We start from the raw sequence: 24,227 nt of genomic DNA on the forward strand, positions 1-24,227 counted from the left end.
GAGGGATGCTCCGAGCCTGCTGCCGCCTCTGAGAGCGGCGGAGGAATCTCGGCGCTGCCGCCCGCCGGCGTGGCGGAGCAGCGAGTAGCGAGTGCGGCGGAGGGATCGGGCGGCCCCGCCGAGCGCCCGCCCCCTGCGCGGCGGCGCGGCCCCGCCGATATAGCGCGGCGCGGGGAGGCGCGGCCGTCACTTGGCGAGCGGCGCTCCGCGGGTGCGGGGCTGCGCGGGCGGCGGTAGCAGCGGCAGCAGCAGGGTTTGCCTGGGCTGGCCGAGCATCCTCCAACTTGGAACTGTCCACCGGAGCGAGCTCCTGAACATGAGCCTCCTGCCTCTCTACCTGCTCGGATTGCTCCTCAGTAGCGGGCAAGGTAGGAGCGGGGCCGCCTTTTGCCGCCTTATCCTTTTTTTTATATTATTTTTATTTTTTTAATAATTAATTATTATTCTCACCTGTGCTGTCCGCTCGCTCAGATTAACGGCAAAGAAACGGAGAAAAAAAAAAAACACCAGTGTATTATCCTGGAACCAAATTAAGAAGGACTTAAAACTTGTTTCATCGCCCACCTTTTTTTTTTTTTAAGTCTTCAAGAGGTGTCATTTATGAGGAAAAAGAGGAAAAAAAAAAGCTGGAAGGTGCTAAGTGTACTTAGCTGCTCTGCATGGGGTTTCGCCCCTTTTTTTTTTTTTTTCGTGATAAATGTGGGAGGGAGACGAAGCGACTCTAAAAAATGTGTCTTCCAGGGACCGTGCTTTAAAATCCGCATCTGCCCTCGGGGAAGGCAGCGCGGGCTTCATTTTTAGGAGCAGGGAGAAGTGCTGGCGGTAGAGCCCGTGGGAAACCTGACCTGAAGTCTGCCTGTCGGGGTTCCTTCCTCCTCTCCCGAAGACCCTTTCCCGGCGCTCTGCCGGGACACCGAGCCCCCCGGCGCGGGGCTGGGCGATGCCAGGGCGGTGCGCGGGTGCGGAGCCCTTGTGCCGTGGAATAACGCGGCGGGGGCAGCGTTGTGCGGGGACGGGGGGCGCTGGGCTGGCTCCTCCGGGCACGGTTCGCCCTTTGCATATGTATGTGCATATATATGTGTGTGTGTACAACGCGGAGTCGGGAACTGCGCTGCGGCCGCGCGTTTTGGGCTTGTTTTTTAGTGGGGGGAGGGATGAAACGTCTAAATATCTCTCCATTTATTTGCTGGGGTTTTTTCTTTTTTTTTGATGTCCCCTGCGCGACTACTTGAGGATTTGTGCTCCTCGAGGAGATAGGGCGGGGAAGGGCCGTCTGGAGGGGCGCAGCCCCTCTCAGTGAGGGATGACCACCGCCGCGTTCGGGAAAACTGTTCGGGCAAGTTCCCGGCACCCGCGCAGGGCTGCCCCCGGCCCCGCTCCCCCCGCGCCGGGTGCCCGGTGGGAGGCTGGATCCGCTGCACCTGCGGGCGTGGGCGGGGCCCGCCTTCCTAAGGAGGTTCTAGGGGAGAAATAAAACCCCCCGAAAGCCCCAGCCGGTGTCAGCGGGACCGGCCCCGGGCCGCCGTGCCGCCGCCGGGCGCCAGAGGGCGGCAGAGCTCCACGGCCGCGCCGGGCACTGCCCGGGACGGGGCGGCCGCGCCCCCGCCGCGGGACCGGGGGTGGGCGGGCAGGGGATGGAGGGGTCACCCGGGGCATGGATGGGTCACCCGGGGGTGGTTGTGTTACCCAGAGGCTGCGTGAGTCACCCAGGCCCTGCACGGTGTCTTGGGAAGGGGCAGAGAGATCTGTTGCGCCTGAGGAAGGGGCGGGGGTTGTTGCCTTAAAGGTATTAAGGCTGCAGCTGCGAAGGTCGCCTTCGGTGTAGTCATGGCTAAAGCTCGCGCCGCCCAGGTGTTTCCTCTCGTTGATAAGTAGCAAGGAGACACCAGGTGCTCTCAGTTTCTCTAGAAACGCTTCCGTGCTTTTGCCACCCCGGGGTGCGCTCTGAAGAGTCTCCCGGTGAGCAGCCATCCAGAAACAGGTCCGGAGGCTTTCCAGCGCAGCTAGCGCTGGGATGGCAAAGGAGGAGAACGGGAAAGCTTCCTCCGGGCTTTGCATTGATCTACCTGGGTGTAATAATGTGCGTAGAGATTTGCTCTGTGCCTCCTCCTCCAACGGTGGAAAGCCACTTCGTGAAGTGTGGTCGCTGCAGCGTAGGAGGATTGCATAGTTTTGGTATCTTACTATCACAAATGTCAGGAGATAAATAATGGAGTGAAATTATAGATGCTATTGAGCCGAGTTTTAAAAATTATAGGAGGATAGATACGAGGGGAGGGATAGAAAGAAGAGGAAGAAATCTGAATAAATCTCGTTTTGATAGTAGTTGCTGTTGCTCTCAATTTAAAGAAGCAGCTTAATTTTTTTTCCTTTTTTGTTAACTAGAGGGAATGAATTGTACTGGCAGGGGAAGAGTGAGATTTTTGAACTGACTGTAGAAAAAGCAGAAACGTGCAGCCTCGATCCGCAGCAGGGCATAGTAAATGGGAGTGGGAGAACATCTGCATATGGAAAATATCCACGTTTAGGTTGCTAGGAGAGAGGAAAATTCTACAGTGAAGGGGGGTTATTAATTTTAATAAGTATCATCGTGGTGAGGGACTTACTGTATATTTTTTCTTTTTTTTCAACACATCCTTGAAGCAATCTAGAGAATTAAGTGAATCAAATAATTTGAGGCTCTTCTTAAAACTCTTGGGATTCATCTTTTTTGTGGTAATGCAATAGTGGGGAATACATGATCAGCTGGAGATTGTGGTGTTTGTGAGGGTTATTTTGTTGGTTTGTTTTTAAGAAAAGGATTATTATGCAAGTATTAAGTCATGATTATTACTTTTTTGATGTTAAATGAAAACAATGTGGATCATTAGGAAAAAGCCAGGAACTAGATTTGGCTCATTTGCTTTGGAAACATCAACAGTCTTAGGTTGAGGATTTATATTTTGAAGAATGGAGCTGCAGTAGATTTTATGAAGAATGACTGAAGCTTTTTCTTTGGGAAGTGCTGGTGTTTAGGACTTGAAAGAGGGAACGGTGCTGTATTTATTGCATTCCAGAAAATCAGAGCAGTTTGAAAGCAAGCAGCAGACAGCCACCCCCTCCCCCAGCCCCTTAAGTTAAGAGCTTATGAATGTCATAATTATTTTCCAGGGCCAAATTTTCTCTCTCCTAATTTCATGGCAAGGGAGGAGTTTAACTGGCAATGTTATTACACTGAAACAAAAGTATTTTTTTCCTTAGCCTTTCAAAGCTGTCCAGACAATTCATCCAGTGTGAAGGCTCAATTTTAATTAGCTTTGCTTTGATTAAAAAAAAAAAAAAGGAAACAAAATACATTCATAGACACACCAGCCTCCCCCCATGCCCCAAACCAACCAAAAAAATCGTACTCCACTATGTAAATGTGCCTTTTAAGACATGTAGTGATACAACACTCAAAAAGCTGCATTGGTTTTTACCAGTGTCTGGGGACACTGACTAAAAGTGGATGAAATGAACATCTTCCCAGATTGCAGAATCCTATTTCTTTCATCACTCTGCATAACAGACATTTCTTTATGTTAGCAGATTTTGGTTAAGTTGTGGTAGAAAATGTTTTGCTTGTAGAATTTAAGCTATTTTGTGCTCATCCAGGAGATTCAGAGGAGTGAGTACTTGTTTGGTCATTGTGCTTCAAGTCTCCTCTTTTCACTGCTTTGATACTGAGCTCCTTCTTGTTTTTCCTGAAGAGTTTCTCTTTACAAGTGCTTATAAGGGACTGTTTGTTAATAAGGAACATCCCCCAAGGGAGATGCCAGCCTGTGTGTGTTACTCACCACAGTGCAGTCTGGAATCCTGCCTCTTTCTGCTTTTTGCATACTGAATCCACGAAATTTGGAATTTTTTTAATCAGGGAGTTTCTCCACTGGATTAAGTGGAACTAATATTGTACTCTGATTGCATACTGAAATCTGAAACATATCCTGGGACTTCAGCTAGCCATTGTTTTCTGCTACCAGTTGATTTATACAGCTGCATTAAGATCCATCTACTCTCCTCCCTTCTCCTTTTCACCTTTCAAAACAAACAAACAAATCAGACAAAAAATGAATGCCTGATTTTTCTGTTTTAGGCTATGTTACTCCTCTTCAGGTGAATATGAGATCCAAAATATCTACCTGATAATAAACCTTGACTGATGAGGTGTTCTGAAAGACTGACTTAAGAATAGATAGTTGAGAAATAATGTAGAGAGCTTTGTTTCATACAGTCCCAAACAAAATGGAATTAGAGATATTTTTATCATTTACAGTGATTTCCAAGTATGAAATATATTTCAATCACGAAATATATGAATTATAAAGGCATGGACATAAAGTTTTAAAGTCTTTTCTAAGAGGTTGAATAGCATCATTTGGTTTTGTTCTCTTGGAGCACAACATGTATTTACTTAGTTAACTAATTTTTTTTAATCTACAGAAATGGTACTGAATTGTTAGTATGAATTTATGTAGGATTTGCCTTTCATAGCCACCTTCTACAAGTATATTGAGAACAAATACTGTATTTGTTTGCCCTTTTATTGACCTTTACTTTGAAGCACCTTTTCCAAGTGATTCATGTTTACTTACTGATTTTCTTTCAATTTACTCCAGTAATCCCCCAGTTACATTCAGCACATGCCATTTGATTCCAGCCCAATTGAGTCAAGTTAATATGACATTTTGGGAAACACGTTTTAACTATACTAATTTGTGTCTGTGAGTTGCTGAAAGAGTGGTACATAGACTTCTTCAGGTAAAGAATCTGGATAATATCTGCTATTAGTATTTTAAATAGTTTATATCAACTAATGTCAGGTGTCTTATTTGGGTTTTTGTCTCTTTGGCATTCACACTTGCTTTATAAAATAAGGGTAATATACTTGATGAAGTATATCCTGAAGTTCTACGTGTCACAGGTCACTTGAATCATATTTTTGATGTCTCTTGTAATTCAGAAATAGAGAGATGGAAGGGAAAACTTAGTTATATCCTGACATACTCAAATCTGGAGGCTCACTGGAATCTGATAGACTAGATCCAAGCCTATTGGTATCTGTTGTATGTTATCGCTTTTTATTTTGATCTAAGCAATTAATCATGACCTAATTCTGACCTAGTAATTCAGTTTTTCCCTTAGTATATTTAATAGCTTTCTAGTTTAGGTATTTAAGTAGAATATTCAATTTTTGGTAACTAGTTTAAGTCAGAATAGTTTTTAGTATTAAACAGACCATTCAGAGCAGTATTTGCTGTTACCCCAAGAATCTCGGGATGTCCAGCTTCAGTGGAATAAATCTGCTTTCTTTAGCAAAATCTTTTTTATTGCTTTTGTAGCTCCGTTTCTCTTAATACTGTGCTTGTATGGCTTTGTATGTCTTTTTGAAGGATATCAGGAAAATAAAAAGACTTAATTTAATATAGTAAGATACTCTTTAGGTGTCTTGTGTTATGGCGTAACATCTTGAATGGGGTGCCCTCAAAACTAAGGGTGTCAAGGTTTTTATATTTGTTACGTGGCTGAATTTTTTACATTTTTTGTTCTCTCTTGACTGATGATATCATTAGAGAAGACATTTTATGATTTGTTCTGCTGTAGATGAGCTTAGAATCTGCTTCTTAGTTTATTGAATGCAAAGAATATAAGAGAGCAGTAAAAAAAGATGAAAAACAGGGAGAGTCCTTTATCTGGTTACAGCTATTTGGGGTGACAGCTTAGAATATTAAAAGCCTGGAGAAGAAATCCATGCGTTACTTAAAAATGATGTGGAAAGGAAACAGAGAATATGAGTGTACACAGGTGCACATTTAAGAAAACCTTGTTTAACAAGACCCCTAAGCCTCTGAATGACCTGCATTTGAGTTGCTCCATGGAAGAACTGTTGGTTGCACTAATCCAGGGGCTCACACTGAGCAGGAATCAGTTGATTTCAGTGGATTCAGTGGAGTATGTGAAAGTGTCTCTTCAAATGGCAGGAGGTAATCAGCTTTCTCTTCTGAATTAGCATGAGATGGGCAATACCATCCATTTAGGCTGCTGTTATGACTTAGAAAATTACGACTAACAGAAAATCTCTCATTGCTTTTGTGCATGAACACCTGGATCATTAATGAATGCACAGGAGTAATAGCTTGAACTACAAATCCAAATTAAGATCTACTGCAGAAGGAGATATTTATAAAGCAGTTCTTAAACATGAAGATGACTATGAGTATTGTCATCAGTGAGGCACTGGAACAGGTTTCCCAGAGGAGCTGTGGATGTCCCATCTCTGGAAGTTGAAGGCCAGGTTGGATGGGGCTCTCAGAGCAGCGTGGTGGAAGATGTCCCTCTCCACAGTAAGGATTTTTGAATTAGATGATCTTTACGGTCCCTTCCAACCCAAGCCATGCTATGATTGTAGCCACTCTACTAATTCTAGTCTGAGGAGAGTTTCCATCGACTTAAGTTTGTATTTGCATGAGACAAACAGGACCAGTTTTTTAAAAGTGGCTATTTTACTGTCTCAAGTACTTAAATTTGGGAAGGAAGTAGACAGTGAAGTATATCAACTAAAAATTCATTACAGGGTTTCTGCCTATTTAAGAACACTGTTAAAGTTAAAACCAAACACCTGCTGAAACTTTTCACCTGCTTGCTGCCTCTTTTTTTTTTTTTAAATTAAAAAATGCAGTCATTTGGCTTCACCTGTGCTTTAATATGATACAAAAGGAGTACTGCAAATAGGATGAAGAGATCAAGTCTTTCAGAAATCTGTTTGAACAAATAATTTAGGGAAGCAGGTGAGTCTACTAACCAAGGGTGTCATTTGCTACCAGTTTCCATGATCCAATCATAATCTTATCTGAAATAAACAGCTTGAATAACAGCCAGATAAAATTGGGAAGCAACATGTAGTCCTGTGGAGGCTTAGTCAGCTTCTTCAGTAGTCCTCCTATCATTACTGAAATAAATTTCCTTTTATATACATACTATACAAGTTCCTTCAAGAACCAGCTTTCTATAAAAAGCATGGATCATTGATATGTTAATTTATGTTCATTTAAGATGTAGTGGCTCTCTTTGAAGAAAAAATTGAGAGGGAAACACAAGTGGCTCGTTTCCTCCTACCTAAATTTTTATTGTGACTTTAGAAGGGTGCACTGGTTTTTATTTAATGTTCTAATTACCTGAGTAATATTGCTAAACAGCAAACAAAGGCTGATTAATAACTTCATAATTCAGCAATGTTCAGCCCTGTAGCATATGAATAACTTATAAGGCTAGGAATGAAACTTTCCTTTTCAAAATGACCTTTCCAGTTAGCTAATATTAAAGTGATTGCTTACATTGCAGTTGTAGCCTAAGTAACAATACCAGTTGTTTGGTATGATCTGAAATTCATACTTGGGAGTTGTATGACAAGCTGGTGTCCTCATCACTTTGCCCAAGAAGTGCCATTTGGAGCATACTATGGGTTCAGTTTAAAAACCCTCATTTGCCGTCAATTTTCTTGCTACTAAAACACGTTGCACCAGATTCAGTCAAGCTGCAAGCAATTTCGAACCCATTAACTTTGTAGACCTTTGTGCTGCAGCTGAATTTGGCTTGCATGAACTCAGGTCTGGGCTTAAAATAATAAAGTATTTAAAAACAGAGATACATAAAGCAGTGTATGGTCACAGATAGAAACTAGAGGGGAGAGGTAACTCTGCCTTTTACTATGAATTGTTTGGGGTTTTTTTTACTGACAAAACATGAATTTTTTTCTTTATTATGACAGGAAATATGTAAACAAATTGCAAGGGTGTTAATAGTGTTTCATTATGTTATTTTAATTAGTCAAAGCAAAACAAACTACAGCTCCAGCATTTGGGGAAAAGCGTAGAAAAGCAGGGTGTGTTCCATGCACTGAAGACCAGTTGTCAGGAGCAACATCATATGGCATTTTTAAAACATTCTTGAACATATCATACTCATAAACTGCTGTGCTTACTGGATCAGAAAAAAAGATTGATGTACTCCAGTGACCTCAACAGAGACTCAAAGCAGGAGTCATAAAGAAACAGAGTAAGTAGAGAATGAGAACAGTGTGATACTTCTGTCAGTGCACCTACAAGGTTCAGGGATATGTCAGGTTACATCTATGTGATCTTCCCTAATGATCTTGGCAGATCTTTGTTGCATGAATTTGTCCTTAAATCTGCTGATACTTTGATCTACTTGGTGTACTGTGTCAATGGATTATACAAGGGAAGAAGTCTGAAAAAGTAATGTTCAGGCCCTTAATTGCTGTGTTGTAAGTAATGGAGTAATCCTAGTTCCTTACTTGACTCTTCCATGACATTCATAATAATACAATGTAACACAGAAGTTGCCCATTTCTTCTGTGGAAGACTCAGAACTGCATGTTATTTTCATGGGCTTTTCAGTGATTTGGTTTTTTGTTGTTTGTTTTTTTTGTTTCGTGTTCAGTTCCCTAATTTTTTTTAAGCATTTTATTTCCCCTCACCTTTTGGTAATGGTTATCTTAAATTAGCAAATGGTAATGTGAAGTATTTGAATTTTAAGCTGAACTACATCAGGCGAGCTTTAAAATACCCTCCTTGTTCTTAAGTATCTCTTTTTCACTGTGATCAGTGTTGCAAGTTCTGCCTTACGAGGGTAAAACTGGAGGCTAAAGCTGTTCTTTGAGCAGGTACCCTGGTGAAATAAATGCTGAGAGAGATTTTGATTGCTAAAAATATGATTCCCATGGATGAACAAGAGTGCAAAGGTACTTGAAAAGAAGGCATGATATATGAGTGAATGGATATAGACTGGTTACCGGATGAAAATTAATTTTTGGCCAAAAATGTAGTGACTCCAGAGCATAAGAACACGAGGGAGGAAATATTATTATTCCTAAAATGATTATTTATTAATTTATTAAAGGTTTACATTTAACGAGTCTCCAGAATGTCCTAGGAGGTCCCTTCAAACAACACGCTTTTAAGACATTTTATTATAACGGTCCTCAAACCATAGGGGAAAAATAATTTTTAAACCGCTGAGTGATACTTTCTGGAAAATGTAAGAGTGTTTCTCATTCATTAACAGGTGTACACAGCAGATATGCATAGAATCATAGAATATCCTGAGTTGTAAGGATCATCGATTCCAACTCCTGACCCTGCACAGGACCATTCCCGACAGTCACACCGTGTGCCCAAGAGCATTGTCCAAACGCTTTTGAGCTCTGTCAATCTTGGTGCTGTGACCACTTCCCTGGGGAGCCTGTTCCAGTGCCCAACCACCCTCTGGGAGAAGAACCTTTTCCTGATATCCAACCTAAACCCCCCTGACACAGCTTCAGGCCATTCCCTCAGGTTCTGTCGCTGGTCACCCCAGAGAAGAGATCAGTACCTGCTCCTCCTCTTCTCATGAGGAAGCTGTAACTGCAGTGAGGTCTCCCCTCAGTTTCCTCTTCTCCAGAGGAACACACCAAGTGCCCTCAGCTGTTCCTTATACGGCTTCCCCTCAAGGCCCTTCACCTTTGTCATCTTTGGATGCTCTCTAATATAATAGAATTCTTCTCTTGTGGCACCCAAAACTGCACACACCACTGGAGGTGAGGCCACTCCAGTTCTTGGAAAATGCGGCATTAAATTATTCATTTCCATTCCTTTGATGGTGGGTTTCTGTAACAATAGTATAGAATTACAAAGACAACATTGCACAGTGCTGAAACATTGCGTTATTTGCTAATCACTCGAGTGATTTGGTGTGAGGCATCTCTATTTCACAATAGGATCTTTGGTTTTGTTGCTTTCTGTCTGTTTATTTTTGTTTCTGAATTCTAATTTTGTAAATCTTGTCTTATGCATCTTGAAATTTAAGATGAATTATACCCAACTGGGCACTGACATCAGGAATAAATAATGCAATAATTCATGCACTCCTGTGCTTTCTGTACAGGGGAATAACACCCTAACTTAGAGCTAAACTAAGCAAAAACTAATGCTGACTTTTCCCAGTGAAGACTGTCTATGGTATAATATGAATGCTGCATCTCTGGACTTTTATTTTCTTTTATTTTAAGAAAACAGTGCTGTGTGAGATGAGGTCTGCTGGCAGAACTGTGCACACCCTGCAGCCATGGAACTCCCACTGGAGTTGATGGGAGACTTGTGTGCCAGGAGTACTGTTTGGGGGGTTGTACTTGATTGCACCTTGCAGGGTCTGATTGAGGCTTTCAGGAGTTGTATAACTCCCATGTGAGGATGTGGGAATTTTGATTTAGTGAAGAATAGAAAATCAAGCTCTAACTCTATGTATATTTAAGTAGTGGATATGTTTATAAAGTAGCACTGAAAAGGTGTGGGGCTAATCCAAAAGCATGGAAGAGCTGAAAGCTAAAGGGGTGTTCTGGTGTGCCATGTTAACATAGTACAGGAGAGAAAAATAATATTTTTCCCTGTTTTTTATTAATAAATCTAAGGACACATTTTAAATATTGTAAACTGCTGATTTTTCTCCCTCTGGGAATGTGTGTGAAAGTTGTATTTAATTTTTATGGTCGCTTAGTTGTTGCAGCCCAGGTCGTAGCTGTGTTGGGAAGTTTACCATTCCGTATAAAAATTCATGAATTCAGTTTTGTTTGCATTTTTGAGAGTTTTGATTTACTGGAGTGTTTTTTGTTTGTGGCTTTGTGACAGTGGTCAAAATTGTTCCTCAGCTGTTCAGTATTCAGGTCATGCCTGCAGGTCTGTAAGTGACTGTCTGAGTGATCAGATGTTCAAGGGATCTCTGCCAGTTTATGGCAGTTCCACACACTGGGTTCAGCAGCTTTTAGCATTTAGTCAAAATAATCCCCCCCCAGCACCTCTGCATTACGTTTTTATGAATGGCTTTGGATTAAACAGCCTGTGTACAAACTGAATTTGTGTTGCTGCGTTTGAGAACTCTGAGGTGGTGTTTTCTATACAGTCCTCCAAAACTCATGGTAGACTTAATCTGATTTTACTGTTCTTGCAAGTAAATTTACAGATGTCTGTTTAATGTCATAGTAATGGGTTTCAGTTCTAAGTGCATGATTCTCTTAGGTGCTGTTCATTTTAAAAACTATTTTTATCTTTTCTTCACTCTTTCTCCATCATTTGCAAACATTAGTACGAATCAAAATATTCTTATCTGTGTTCTAAAACCTCAGGAATCACCTGCTTTATTCTGTGCAACCCTTCATGTGCCACTGTCTGAGAGGTTTTTCTTTTATATTTTTCTAATTTTGATTCTAGGTACATGAATGAACACTTTATCTGCTGCATGAAAGAGCAGATCTGGCTGGGGAAACTATTGTGTCCTGTGAAAATGGTGATTAAAAGAAATAGAATTTCCTGTGAATCATGTGTTTTGCATTTCTAGCTACTCTGAATCTCCTTTAAGAAAAATGAACCACAGCTAAACAAACCCAGAAATACTCCTGTTCAGGAGAAAAGTCCTTTTGCTGTTAGAGTTCCAATATCTGTTTCTCTGTCCCTATTTTAAAACAGGTCAGATAACTGTGGTCATTGACTTTAGTATCATGTAAATACTATAAAAGCTATTTGAAATAAATCTTAGTCTTTTAGTTGCGATTTGTGAATGTTTCTATTGCTTTATTGGACCTTAAATACATGTGTGACTATTTTCCAGATTACAGAGTCTCTGTTTACATCTAAGCCAATGAAAGGTTGAAAATGAAGATGAACTTTTTCTGTTCATTGCTACACTGAATCTATAACCTGTGACCTACAGGTATTAAATAAGGAACATCTTTATCTGTCAAACTATAGAAAAGTCTGTTTCTGCAGGGATGCTCTAATTTTGCATGACATAATGAACTTTCTAAGTACGTTTATGAAAGTTTGATCAAAAAACCCCCAGTATTGTAGTAGGAGGTAGAGGGGAAACTGTGGCAGTAGGGAAGGACAAACACTGAATATTTGTTAGTGGTATATGTTTTCCCCAAAGAAGAGCTGCTTCTTGGTCTTTTTCCAGGGATGGTAACTCCATCACTTCCCTAGGAAGTCTATTCCAATGCTTTACAACCCTTTCCATGAAAAAATGTTTCCTAATGAAAGCATCACCTGAAGTTTCATATAGAGTTCATAGCACTGGATGGCAAACCTTACTCTTGAAATTCTGTAATCTGAGATTTTCCTGAAATTCAGTCCTCAAAATTGCTGCATGGGCAAAAAATTACTAAAAGAGGAAAAAATAAAAATATAAGCTTTTCTAAGCAGTTTTTAGGAAAAAATATGCACAGTGAAGCAAAAGCTACTTTTCACAGTAAACACTTTTATACAAAAAAACACATTTGTATTATCAGTGTAAGTTTCATTGTTCATAAAATATCTTTGTGTAGGGTTTAATTCCCAACTAGACAAAGATCTGTTGGAGTTTCTTTTGTTGTCTTGCTTTGTGTTTTATTTAGAAGAAGTAAAATACCATTGGAAATAGTTAACTTGCTCAGATTCATTGAGTTAGTGCTGAGCTTTTGCCCTACATCCTTTTGGCAGAATTTCTCTTCTCTTGTAATGTTTCCCTTCACACTGTGCTGTGCAGTGTAACTGCATTATCTAAACTGAATTTTTGAGGTATGATGTTAGTTTTACCACAGAAATATTTACCTCTCTATCAATTCCAGTCTCTTACATGTGGTAATGCAGATGGTCAGTTTACAACCTGACAAGCAAAAGGGCTGATTCAACTGAAAAATTAAGTATGTGATTTGCTGGTGATTATGAACAGCAGGTAATTTTTTTTGTTTTGTTATTAAAATATTGTTCCTACCACTTTTAAAAGTCCATGGTCTGACTATTTGATTTCAGATGTATAGATAGTCACATAACCAAATCTATTATAACTGGCACAAATATCATATTTGTTAGCCTGAAGAGTGAGACTAAAGAAGGTTAAAAGATAACAGAGAATTTCTGGTTTTCACTTTAGAGGTAGTTTCTGCAGATCAGAGAAAACTGCTCGTTATCCTAAAAGGTTATCTGCTAAATATTGTGTTCTCCATAATCATCTGTTCAGTATCATTGATGAAGCCTGAAATGGCTTCTCTATACTTTGTCTTTGGAAGGTGTGTGTCACCCAGTATCAATAACATACTGGGGAATTTCAGGCAGGAAATGTATTATTCCTCACAACACCTTCAACCTCACCATTAGAAAAGTAGGGAATTAGGTTAGCTGGTGTGTCCCTTTGTTCTCTTCTAGGCAGAATCAAACTCTCCTTGCACGTGCTCCCAGTTAACTGAAGATAAACTAGTTCCAAATCAAGAAGGGGAAGTGCCATTGCTCTGACAGTGCTTGAACAAACTGTTGTCACGGCTTATTAACATTCCCATGGTGTTGTGGTAATTACAGATGCATGTGCCATTAGGTTGCATCTGCCTTCCAAAGATGGTGCTGGCATGCACACAGCAAGATAAAGGCAGGATGGTGCAGAGATCCTCGAGTTAGAGAGCCCGAAGCAGTGAATCTAAATGTCACAGCATTACCCTTGTGGCACTGGGTGGGCACTCCGGTCAGAAGAGGACTTCTAACTCTAACTAAATAGTTTTATTTGCCCCAGGTACCATGTTGACACACATATATTGTTTCCAAACTTAAGCTGAGTTAAGGTGCCTCTGCATCATAGTTATCCGTGTTTCTGCTGCTGCTATAACTGGCACGGTTGGCTTGGTCCCCAGCTGTGCCTGATGAGCCAAACAGAGGAGATGTCTCACAGAGCAATTTGATTCAGTCTCTTGGGGCTTTAGGATGGTACCTGAAAAGCTGAACCATCTTTTCAGACACTCAGTGTTATTTCATAAGTTCTCCGAGGCCTTACTGACCTCCATTCCAGCTTTAATAGATGCCATTAATGCAGCACAATGTTCTGAGGGTGCCCACATAGCTTATATCCGTGAAGTGAGAGTTAAACATTATCCTTTTGGAAGACAGTCCAGTACCAGATTCAAATTGGTATAGCTGAGAGGATGTCAGCTACTAATGAGAAAGGGAACCCTAGATTTGTTAAATTGTTAATACTTGAACAGTGCTTTAAATTTAAGTCTTTACCTTCAGTCAAACTGTGTATTTTTGCTCTTCGTACAAATTAAATCAGAGCATAGATGTTGAATGCCAACCATTTCTAGACAATAGAATAGGTATGCATTCAAACAGAGTAAACAAGTTCATGAAGGAGTTGACAGGCTGTATTTTTCTTGATAGAACTTTGCTAGCAGGCAGGAAACTTGTGTTCTCCCATCACAAAGCTTTGTGACTTAATAAAAACGATCTTTTTTGTGCCTCAGGGATTTTACCTGCCAATATGGCCCGATTGAACACTCTGAATCAACTAATTCAGGCACCAGAGACAAATGGGAGACATTATTATTACATCTTCAACACTAACCCTTAATAAATATTAGATTTTAATTAGATGTGAAACAGAATTACCTGAATTTTAGTGCGTTGGTTTTGCTAAAATTTGTTTATCTTTTTGTATTAAAGCCCAGATGTATATGTGAATTACTTCTATACAAAATGAGAGAACTCATGCCCTTGTGGAGGTTTTCTTCCTTAACTGATGTGAAATTAAACTTAAAGAAACTTGGGAAAAGTCAGAGTCCATCATGAATCCAGAACTGAACTGGCTGTCTTGATTTCATTCCAATGCTTTAACAGTCACCCTTCCTTTATAAGATATGGAATCAAAACTGACATGAAAATATGTAGTGATTGTAAGATGATTTTGCTGTTGTTCTTTACTGAAGTTGATTCAGAAGCTCTGTCTCAAATGGACCTTATCTGAGGCTAGAGCAGTTGGTGGGTTTGATTTGGCAGTCCTTTAGGATCCTAAGGAGTTTCCCCAGAAATCTTTATTTAAATCTGCACATTAGCAAGTAGAATGTTTGCTGATTTTCTTCTTAAGAAGCCAAGGAAACAAAATAGAAATGTTCTTTTTGGTGGGAAACTGGATTCAGGGGTGTGGGGAGGAAAACAATCAAAACCCCCCAACACAAAGCCAAAACCCACTACAGGTTTTGTAAGATATGTATTTAAATGTTTATGATCTGCACTCACTATTATGACTCTACATCAGATATTATTTTTTTGTAGTTTTAAAAAAGGAGGTGTCAGCATTTATCTCTTTGAAGAATGAAATTGAATAACCAAAATGTTTTCCTTCCATGGTCAACCATGCTGTTTTGGTGTTCCAGGCTGATTGTGAATGCTGGACTTGGAGTTGAAATTGGGTGAGAAAAATGCTGTCAATATTGACCACCCAGAACCTGATCAAGGTTTTTTCTTCTTTCCTGCAAACTCCACTTACTGAAATTGCCAGGCTGGACAACTGTAGTGTTGGAGGTTTGTATTTATTTGGGAATGAAGGTGGACTTACTTTTGTCTTCCTCAGTTTTGTGCCCTTTTAAACACGATTGGCGTGGTGTTACATAGCTGTCTGATCCAGTCACATATTGAAATACTGGTATAAAAATGCTAAATTACTGGTAATATTAGTTTCAAATATGGAAATAGTAAAATAATTATATCCATTCTGTCAACTGATAACATATTAAAAAGGCGATAATGTTACTTCTGCAAGTGTTTTGAGTGAGCATTTTAGAGGACTCCAAATATTGGTACAAGCTGTGTAGATTCTTTAATCCTCACAGCAGAAATGGGGAGAGCTCTGGAATGCAGATTGGAACACACACTCCCTGATCCCTTAGCAGAGCTGAGAGAACACAGTAATTAGAGGGGCCAAATTTATGTGCTCCCTGCATTGTTTGTACACACAAGAGGTTATCTAATGCTGTAAATTGGATTAGCTGTATAAACAGCAGCATAATTTATTTAAAGTCAGGTCTCAAAGACTTGGAAAAGAATAGTGGAAGAACAAGAAGGGAATTGTAAGGAGAAGAGAGGTATAGAGAATGCAGCTGTACTTTTGTACAAGTAACTGATGTAACTCGTGTACAACCATTTATTTAAATACAAGGGAATTTGTGTTTTAACCAGTGGTAAAGTAGAGAGCTTGAGACTCAACATTTCAGTAGATGCTCTAAACCTGGGTGTAAGGGCTGTTGAAAATGCATATTTTAAACCAATCATGTTTCAGAAATTCATAAAATCAATCACCACCTCCTTCTGAGTACCTATGAATATTCATCCTTACACTTCTTCCCCAGATGAAGAAATGATGATGTGCCTTCGAAATGGATATATATAGTTGTTTCTTCAAAGTCAATAACAACTCCTATTTAACTTGCTTACAGTGCTTGGATGTTATTCAGTGTGCTCTGGGGTACTGAAAGGAATGTTTTGGGCAGCTTTCCTGCCTCCAGCTGTGGTGATGGCATGAGAGGCACAGGCAGGTGCCTTTGTGTTGCTTCTGCAGAGGTCCCTCAGTGGTCTGAGATGCTCCTCTCCTGGGCTCTGCAGGGTTAAAATAAGACCATGTTTCTTCTATCTGTAGGGACTACTCAGATGAACAAAAGTATAACTTATAATAAACAAAACAAGGTAAATTTATATTTGAAATTAATAGCATTCACCACTGGAGTAATTCCATACAGAAAGGTAGTGCAACTTAGTCAGAGGCACAAGGACGTTTTTTTGTGTGTGGAGAATAATTTTCATTTCTCTATTCAGTTTTATCTTTAATATTTTTTAATTTTCTCTTGTCTTTTAATTACCGTTTTCTCAAATAGGGTTCATTATATTTTTGGGGAAACACACAACTCTATAGGCATATATAGTTTTCATATCATTTAAATTCTTATTAATAAGTATGTAGGTATCTTATTAAAAAAGTACCCTTTTTAGTGTTTAAACGAAAATGTGGTGGGGTTTTTTCTCATGTTTAAATAGGCCTCTTGACAAGACTAGTTATAATTTTATTAGAAGTTAGTATGTTGCATGTAATATGTACCTTGATTTTCTAGTCTTGATTGCTGAATTTACGGACCAAATCTGTCACTTTGGTAAACAAGATGTTTTATTTAATCTCCAGTCTTTAATGCAGCCTTCTGAAAGAGGGATCTTTTTGAGTGCAAAGTTCGTTGTCATGTTGCTAGTGTGTGTTTCTGACCAGAATGCAAAGTAGCTTGAATCCATACATTCTTTTTTCCTGTACTGGGACAGCAGCCAAATCTATGTCAGCGATTAACTTCTGAATGTGTCAGCTGTAACAAATACAGTTCATTGTTTCTTGACTAGTTAACAGCTAGTTTAAAAGGCAGGAACAGCTCAAATGAGAGACAAGTACTACACTTTTGTATCCAAAATCTTCAGGCTGTTAAAGCCACTGAGAGACAGAAAATAAAAATCAGTTCTAGAAAGTGGAAGTTTAAGGCAGACAAAAATACTTAGCTGATTCTTCAAATCAAAACATGCCAGATACCTGGATAATGAAGTTATCTAATGAAGTTATGACCAGCTACAGGTCATTTTCAATAAAGGATTATATAATTCAGTATCTAATTATCAGTTTCACTCATGTGTAAAGCAAAACAACACCATCCCCCTTCTGGCTTCCCCCCAAAAAAGACAAAAAAGCAAGAAAACTCTCTTGAACTGTTAGAGTAATGTTTGAGGTAGTGATTAGAAAAAGAATATCACAGGGAAGAAAAATGCCTTAACTTATTCAGAGAACCTGGGAACATGATAGTTATTAACTAGAGAGAAGTGCAAAAGCAGAGTTTATAGGAGAGTTAATGATACTCCTCCTCCTCACAAATTACTAATTCAAATTATTAATGTTGCGTTTTTTGTTTGTTTGTTTGCAGAGTGTTCGCACCAACTCACAATAACTTAACGTTCATGTTTTGCCTAGATTTTTTTTTTTTTGGCAAATTTTCCTCTACAAGCGAAATGTGTATGGTTTGCTGTGAACATTTAAAACCCACAATATATCTAATTATTTAAGCATTATGTAGATATGTATCTTCTTTTTTCTGAATTCTAGATCCGTTATTCCAGCAGAAAGGTCTTGCAATTTGAACTGTCCTTTTAGTATGTATGTGATTTCTTTTTCTATAATTCTATCTTAAAAGGTGTATTTTTGTATATTCTGTCTTGCTGAACATAGCATGAAAATAGTGGTAGTATGTGACTACAGAAGGGGCTGTTGTAACAGATGTCATATTCAATATCTTGCATAAGAGGGCAGATTCAGTTGTTTTCTTGCAATGGTGACAAGTGATAGAGCTCTGCAGAGATGCAGGATTATTTTTCTTGACTAGTTCATTTGAGCCCTGTTATTTTCAGAGTTGCAGCAAGTGGACAAGACAGAGGAAGCCATGCAATGAAATGGCAGTAATCGAGCAAGAGGAGGAAATTGATACTGTTATATATAAAAACAAAACAAACCCCACCAGCCAACCAAACAAAAACATCCTCTGGAAAACTCAAATTGGGATCACTCTGAATGTGTGCTCTGAGTTAGATGAGGAACTTGAGGGATTGGCAGCAAGACACACTGGTGGGTGAATTTTTAAATGCAAGGAAAGTTGTGGAAAAATATAATTTCTTAGCTTCTATTTTGAATCAGGTTGTGTATGTTAAGAGATGGAAGGAGAGAGGGAAATGATCTTTACATGGCTAGAAATCCTAGAGTTTCTGTATAGATCTGTGGAATCAAATGTTACCTTTCAACACATTGGCAGTGGTGAAGCCTGTGCAGAAAGTAGTATTTACACTTAATGTACAGATTGTGAATCCCAGTCCTTCAGTCCCCTTGTTTCTCCTGCTCTGTGCCACCCCCCCACTCATTCCTGTAGTTTGCTCCTTACACAGGAATGCTGTTTCGTTTAGAAGGGGACTGCAGACAGTGCTTCCCCCTGGATATGAGTCAGAATACTTATATTTTTAATACATAATTCCCCATATCTGTAGAATAGTGGTTGTGAGTCATGAGAAGGATTTGTGTGTTGACCCTAAACTTACTTAGTGTGCAGGGTAAGAAACAGGAGTGTTTCTTGTTTTTGTTTTGATTTTTCTCACTCTCTTCCTTTCTCTTCTGGTGGAAGATTTGTGACCTTTAGAAGACAAAGCAATTTGAGGTAACTGAATCAGGAAATCTAGTGATTCCTGTCTGATACACAGACCATCTTTAAACTCAAGTTTAATCTTTCTGAAATCTCAACTACTTTCATAATAATTTCCTGCTGTTACTTTTTGTGACTCTTCTTGACCGTGCTGGTGACTGTGGAGCACATCCTGAGTTTATCCTGTGTCTTCTTGAATTCCAGACATTCTAAATGAGTTATTGCAATGCCACAATATTGTAAGGTGGGGAAGGAAGTATTAAAAAGGGGAAAGAAAAACTGAATGGTAAGGGGTAATGAGAGGAAGACTTTGGCATTGCAAGTTGAAGCCAAAATGAATGAGCAGGTAAATTCCATCCCATCATCTCAAATGAAACTTAGGATTCACTGGCAAATGCTGAATTTTTGTTTGAAAGAAAGATGTCTGGCAAGTACAGACTTGCTGCTGTAACACAAATAGTATGTAAGGCTGGGTATGTAAATCTGTATATATTTATCTATATCTCATATACCTTAAAAATATAAATAATTTTATTTAATTATGTCACTTTCCCTTTTTCCAATAAAATGTGTCTCAACACTGTGTACAAGTCTAGTGATCCATTTTCAAGAACAAGTGTTCATGCAAGATGAGAGAGAGGGTATCAGGGCATGGGAGAAATTTGGCTTCTTTGCTTTAGAGTGGAGAGGGGATATGTTTGGAGTCTAACAGTTCTAGAGTGGTATGTGGAAGGAAAGAGAGTTCTTCTTTATTTAACTAAAAACATATTTGTGGTGCAGGGATAAATGAGTTTGAGCTGAACGAACAACTTGTAGTCTGAAAAAGTAAAAATTATTTCCATCCATAAGAGCAAAGAAAATTGAAATAGCCTTTTAAAAAGTGGTTGTACAAAAGAAGGGGGTAAATGGATTTGAGGGGAATGTTGTAATGCTGTTCCTACAGATGGACATTAGGATCTTTTACCCCGAAGTGGTCTTCTTCTGACTTCTTAAGTTATTTCTGGAATTAAACCCTGAAATTTCTCCTTTAAGTTTGTATTTAGTAAATTAAAAGAAGTCAAAATTAACTATTTAGTATTTTAAATAATTCATTCTAAATAGTAACATATTTGTTCTGGACATTGTTTCTAGAACTTTCAGATGTTTAAAACATGTCCAATGATTTGTAATGCAATGAGAAGTAACTTATGTCATGATCTCATTATGGATTACTGATGATTAATTCCAAAATTTGACATTAAAAATAGTTAACATTTCACTAGTACTTGAAAATATTACTGTGGAATCTACTCTTGTGCACCAAAATAAATATTTTCTAAATGCTTTGACTTTAGGAAATAAGTAGCAGATGTCAAACACTGGGAAAAAAATGGAATTATGGTCATTAGAAAGACAGAAGCACTAATTATGTTTCTGTGGAACTGACAGAAACAGTTTTGGGTATGTTAAATGAAGAATCTGGTATTTAGAGAAGTTATAGCCAAGTAAGTTTCGCCAAGCTGTTACTGAAAACATGAAATGAAATGATCAGTATTTGTATTCTCTGCAGATATGATCTGATAAAGTGACTCATCTTGAAGAGAAGGATTTTACTTGTGACTTTTGTGTGTGTTTTTAAACAATTAATGATAAGACAAATTTCTGCCTTCTTCTTACGGTTATGTCATTCTTTTTTTTTTTTTTTTTTTTTTTTTTTTTTTTTCCAATGTAGCTGGGTTTTTTTCCTAGTCTTTCCAGACAGAAAAGAAACCTGGACAACCAGAAGATAGACAAATGTTGTCCTGAATGTGCTCTATTTATGGTTTCATTTAATGCCTTATAAGCAGCTTTCCCTAAGAAAAAAGGAGAATCATAGTGCCAGCAAATAACTTACATTCAAAATGCCAAAGTCTAGTTCCACACATTCCTTGAAAAGAAAGAACAAATGGAAATAGTTTGGAATGTTTCATATCCTCTCTTATGAAACAGCAGTATCTTTGGCAGGATATACTGTCAAAATCTCATCACTTAACAAAGATTTTTCTTTCATTTGTAGGCACTCTACTCATACACATGCAAGATGGTTAGGCTTTAGTTTTAAAATTGCATTACTATGTCATTTAGATTTCAAGATTACCCAAAAAATACCCATACAATATTGGTCACATTTTTCTGATAAAATATATCTGATAAGTATCACCGTAATCAATGGAGGAAAAAAATTATGCCACTGCTAATGATAAATTCATATGATTTGGGAGTATATCAAACCATACATGTACATGTCAAAGCACATGATTTACCCTCATAGTTTGTGGCAGACAATGTTTTCTAACTTTATTCCCCATACTGTTAAACCCTGTTTACCACCTAATAATGGCTTGAATGCTGTTTTGCTTGAACATTGTACCTTGTACCCTGTTGTGCCACAAGAAAACACAGATGGCAGTTTGTGAGGTAGGAGAGCTCTTGCAAGTTTAGAAGATGTCAATTTCTTACTGCTTCCATGTAACTGCTCTTGCAACCTTGTATACATATTATTCTAGTACTTAACGCAGCCTGATTATTCTCCAGTTTCTGTAAACACCTGGTTTGCAGTTGTGGTCCATGTTCAAATGCTTTTCCAGGCTCACATTAAATCATTAAATGGCATCATAACTCCAGTTTAATACATCCTTAGCTGATGTGACTCATCAATGATTCCTTAGTAGAGCAGAATCTTTAGCTTTTTGTGATAACACTCACCACAGGATTTCCACCTGTATTCCCTAAATAGGCTTGGCTTAGTGTAACTTAGTGAGGGACTTGTAACTTAGAAATAATGTGTTGCTTTTAAGAACACCTCCGAAACAAAGTCTTCACTTTATTACTTGATTCTTCATTTTATGACGTATTAAAACTTGCATCAAAGGAATACTGTGCAAATATTTTAAATTAATCCATTTTTGTTTTTTTTCTTCGCTTGCAATATCTTAGTTCTATGTTTTACAATAGATAAGCAACATAATTTAAAGGATTTCATATCTATCATGCTATCAATCTATTTTATCTTGTGCTTTCTACCCAGAGAGGAAATTCTATATTACAAATTAAAACCAAAAGAACACAGTCAAACACAGATGATGAAAAATTAAAAGAATGACAGAAAGCAGGTGCTTTTAAGGCAGTTACATATGAAGATTACATCTTCTTTTTTTCTTTTTTAATTTTGTTAAGTCCTTCAGGACTAAATCAAATCAAAATGTTATGAAGAATAGGGAATGACATTCCAGATATGAAGAAAAGAATGCTTAAGTTTAGTTATTGTGTAATACCAAATATGCGAAAAATTAGGTATTACGAAGCTTTTTCACCAGAGAAACCATCTCTATCTTTGCTTTGTAATGCAATTTGTGCTAAAGAAAAATTGGGTGTCTGGTGCTTGTAATTTTGTTTTGACATGGAGCCAATTATGAACTTCTCCACCAATCTGACTCCGTATAATCTTCCTGATTGCAAATCTACTGGTGTCTGCCCTTGGAAAAGGGGGAAACTTGCACAGAAAATGTGTTGTAGGGACTGCAGAATCTTTGGCTGGAGAAGTCCGGAGGGCCAAATGCTGATACGGTGTCTCTGTTGTTTCTCAGCCTTTTCTCCATTATTTACATCCAGTGAGGACTTAAGAGTGAAAGAAATGCTTACTCTCCCTCTTCTGTAAAACAGGGAGGTGCTTATGGGTGGCTTGCACTGCTGGTGTAGAACATGAAGAGTGAGGAATGACTCTACTCCATCATTCAAATGTTTTTTTTTTTTGGTTGGTTTCTAAAGCTGTTTGTATTCCCTGTAAAATATATTTTATATTGGGAAGCAATGGGGTGTAAGTGGCACAACAGACCCTGAAGAAAATGATGTGCTTTTTTCAATTTCCTGTGTAACACTGTGATCTTTCTGTGAAGAGAGGGACCATGTATTGTCTCTGACAATCAGGGTTTTTTACTCTCTTTTTACACTTGTCTGGTGTCTGTTGGATCTGTTAGAGAAGCAGCAGTTCTAACCCATCTCATGACCCAGTGGCCTCAAATTGCTTTGTCTTTTGTTTCTGTTAAGCAGTTATTCACACACACAGGTGAAACAGTGTAACCCTGCAGGATTGCATTTGAACTGTTTTCTCCGGTTTTCAGCTGCTGCTGAGCCTTGACAATGAACTTCTGCATGTTCTGAATTCTTAAGAGTAAATCTGTGAAGATTTTCCAGAATATTTGTCAAGTTTTGGCCTCTATATAAGCTAATATTAGCAATAAATACAAAGGATGTATCTAAGTAGTTTAAGTTTGTTTTTATTTTTTCATTGATTGGTTCCTTTACAATAAACATTTGGTATTATGAAATTCCACCCACTGTCTCTATACACAAATAGGTAGTTTCTTATTAAATTATCTCCACCTGGTGGCAGTATCTCATAGCTAGCAACGGAGTAACAAGCAGAACCGGAGCACTCTTTTAATTTAACAGAAACATAACAGCAAACTAGTTAAATCAGACGAGCCATTTATTGCTTAAAAACCCCTGTAAATATGCATGAAATATTTTACTGCTGAGCTGTGGTGTCTTGGATGTAAGCACTAGATGGATCTTTAGCTGATGAGTACCCCAGGCCTCCAAAATGCACGTCGACTGGCAAGAGCTCTGTTGGCACAAGGGTTTTAATGCCTGCATTGCTTCCCCTGAAAAGAACAATGCAGGTATTTCGATGGGGCAAGTCAACACTCAAGAGTGTTTTGCATACATATTCCACTTATTCCTGTAGCTATAAAATATGGATTAGGCTGTGCAGACTTTGCATAATGTGTTTTCTTAGAACGTGTTTTTGTAGTCGCTGGCAAGGAAATGCTCTTTGCTGAAGTGCTGAATTGCCAGTTTTCCTCAGTGAAAAATGAAAACATTTTCAGAACAATAAGTAGAGAATCCACCAATCTGATCAAAACCTGTTTTTAAAAACTTACCTCAAAACTTTGCATATCACAGTTATCTGAACAAGGTTTACGTTTGAAGGTATACAAGCAATCCCATGTGGTTTTTAAAAAGTACTATGTAATATTAAGATTTTTTCACAAAAACTTCATTAATTACCCACAGCTGAGTGGTTATTTTTTCTTGCAAATAAAGTCATCTCTTAAATGTTACACATTTATATCTGTGTCTA

At 38.6% G+C, this 24,227-nt stretch overlaps 1 protein-coding gene across 2 annotated transcripts in view; it reads left to right on the forward strand.

Annotated features, from left to right (window-relative positions):
- Positions 1-203: 203 nt before the first annotated feature.
- Positions 204-24,227, forward strand: part of NCAM2 (neural cell adhesion molecule 2) — a 270,726-nt gene continuing 246,702 nt past the window's right edge. For both annotated transcript variants that reach the window (XM_050331536.1, XM_050331537.1), the window contains exon 1: positions 204-368. In XM_050331536.1, coding sequence (XP_050187493.1) covers positions 317-368 — 52 coding nt within the window. In that variant the 5' untranslated portion in view covers positions 204-316. The remainder of the gene's footprint in view (positions 369-24,227) is intronic.

This window comes from Myiozetetes cayanensis, unplaced genomic scaffold, assembly GCF_022539395.1.
Source record: "Myiozetetes cayanensis isolate MyiCay16 unplaced genomic scaffold, myiCay2020 scf5-8, whole genome shotgun sequence".
In the NCBI taxonomy this organism is placed as follows: Eukaryota; Metazoa; Chordata; class Aves; order Passeriformes; family Tyrannidae; genus Myiozetetes; species Myiozetetes cayanensis.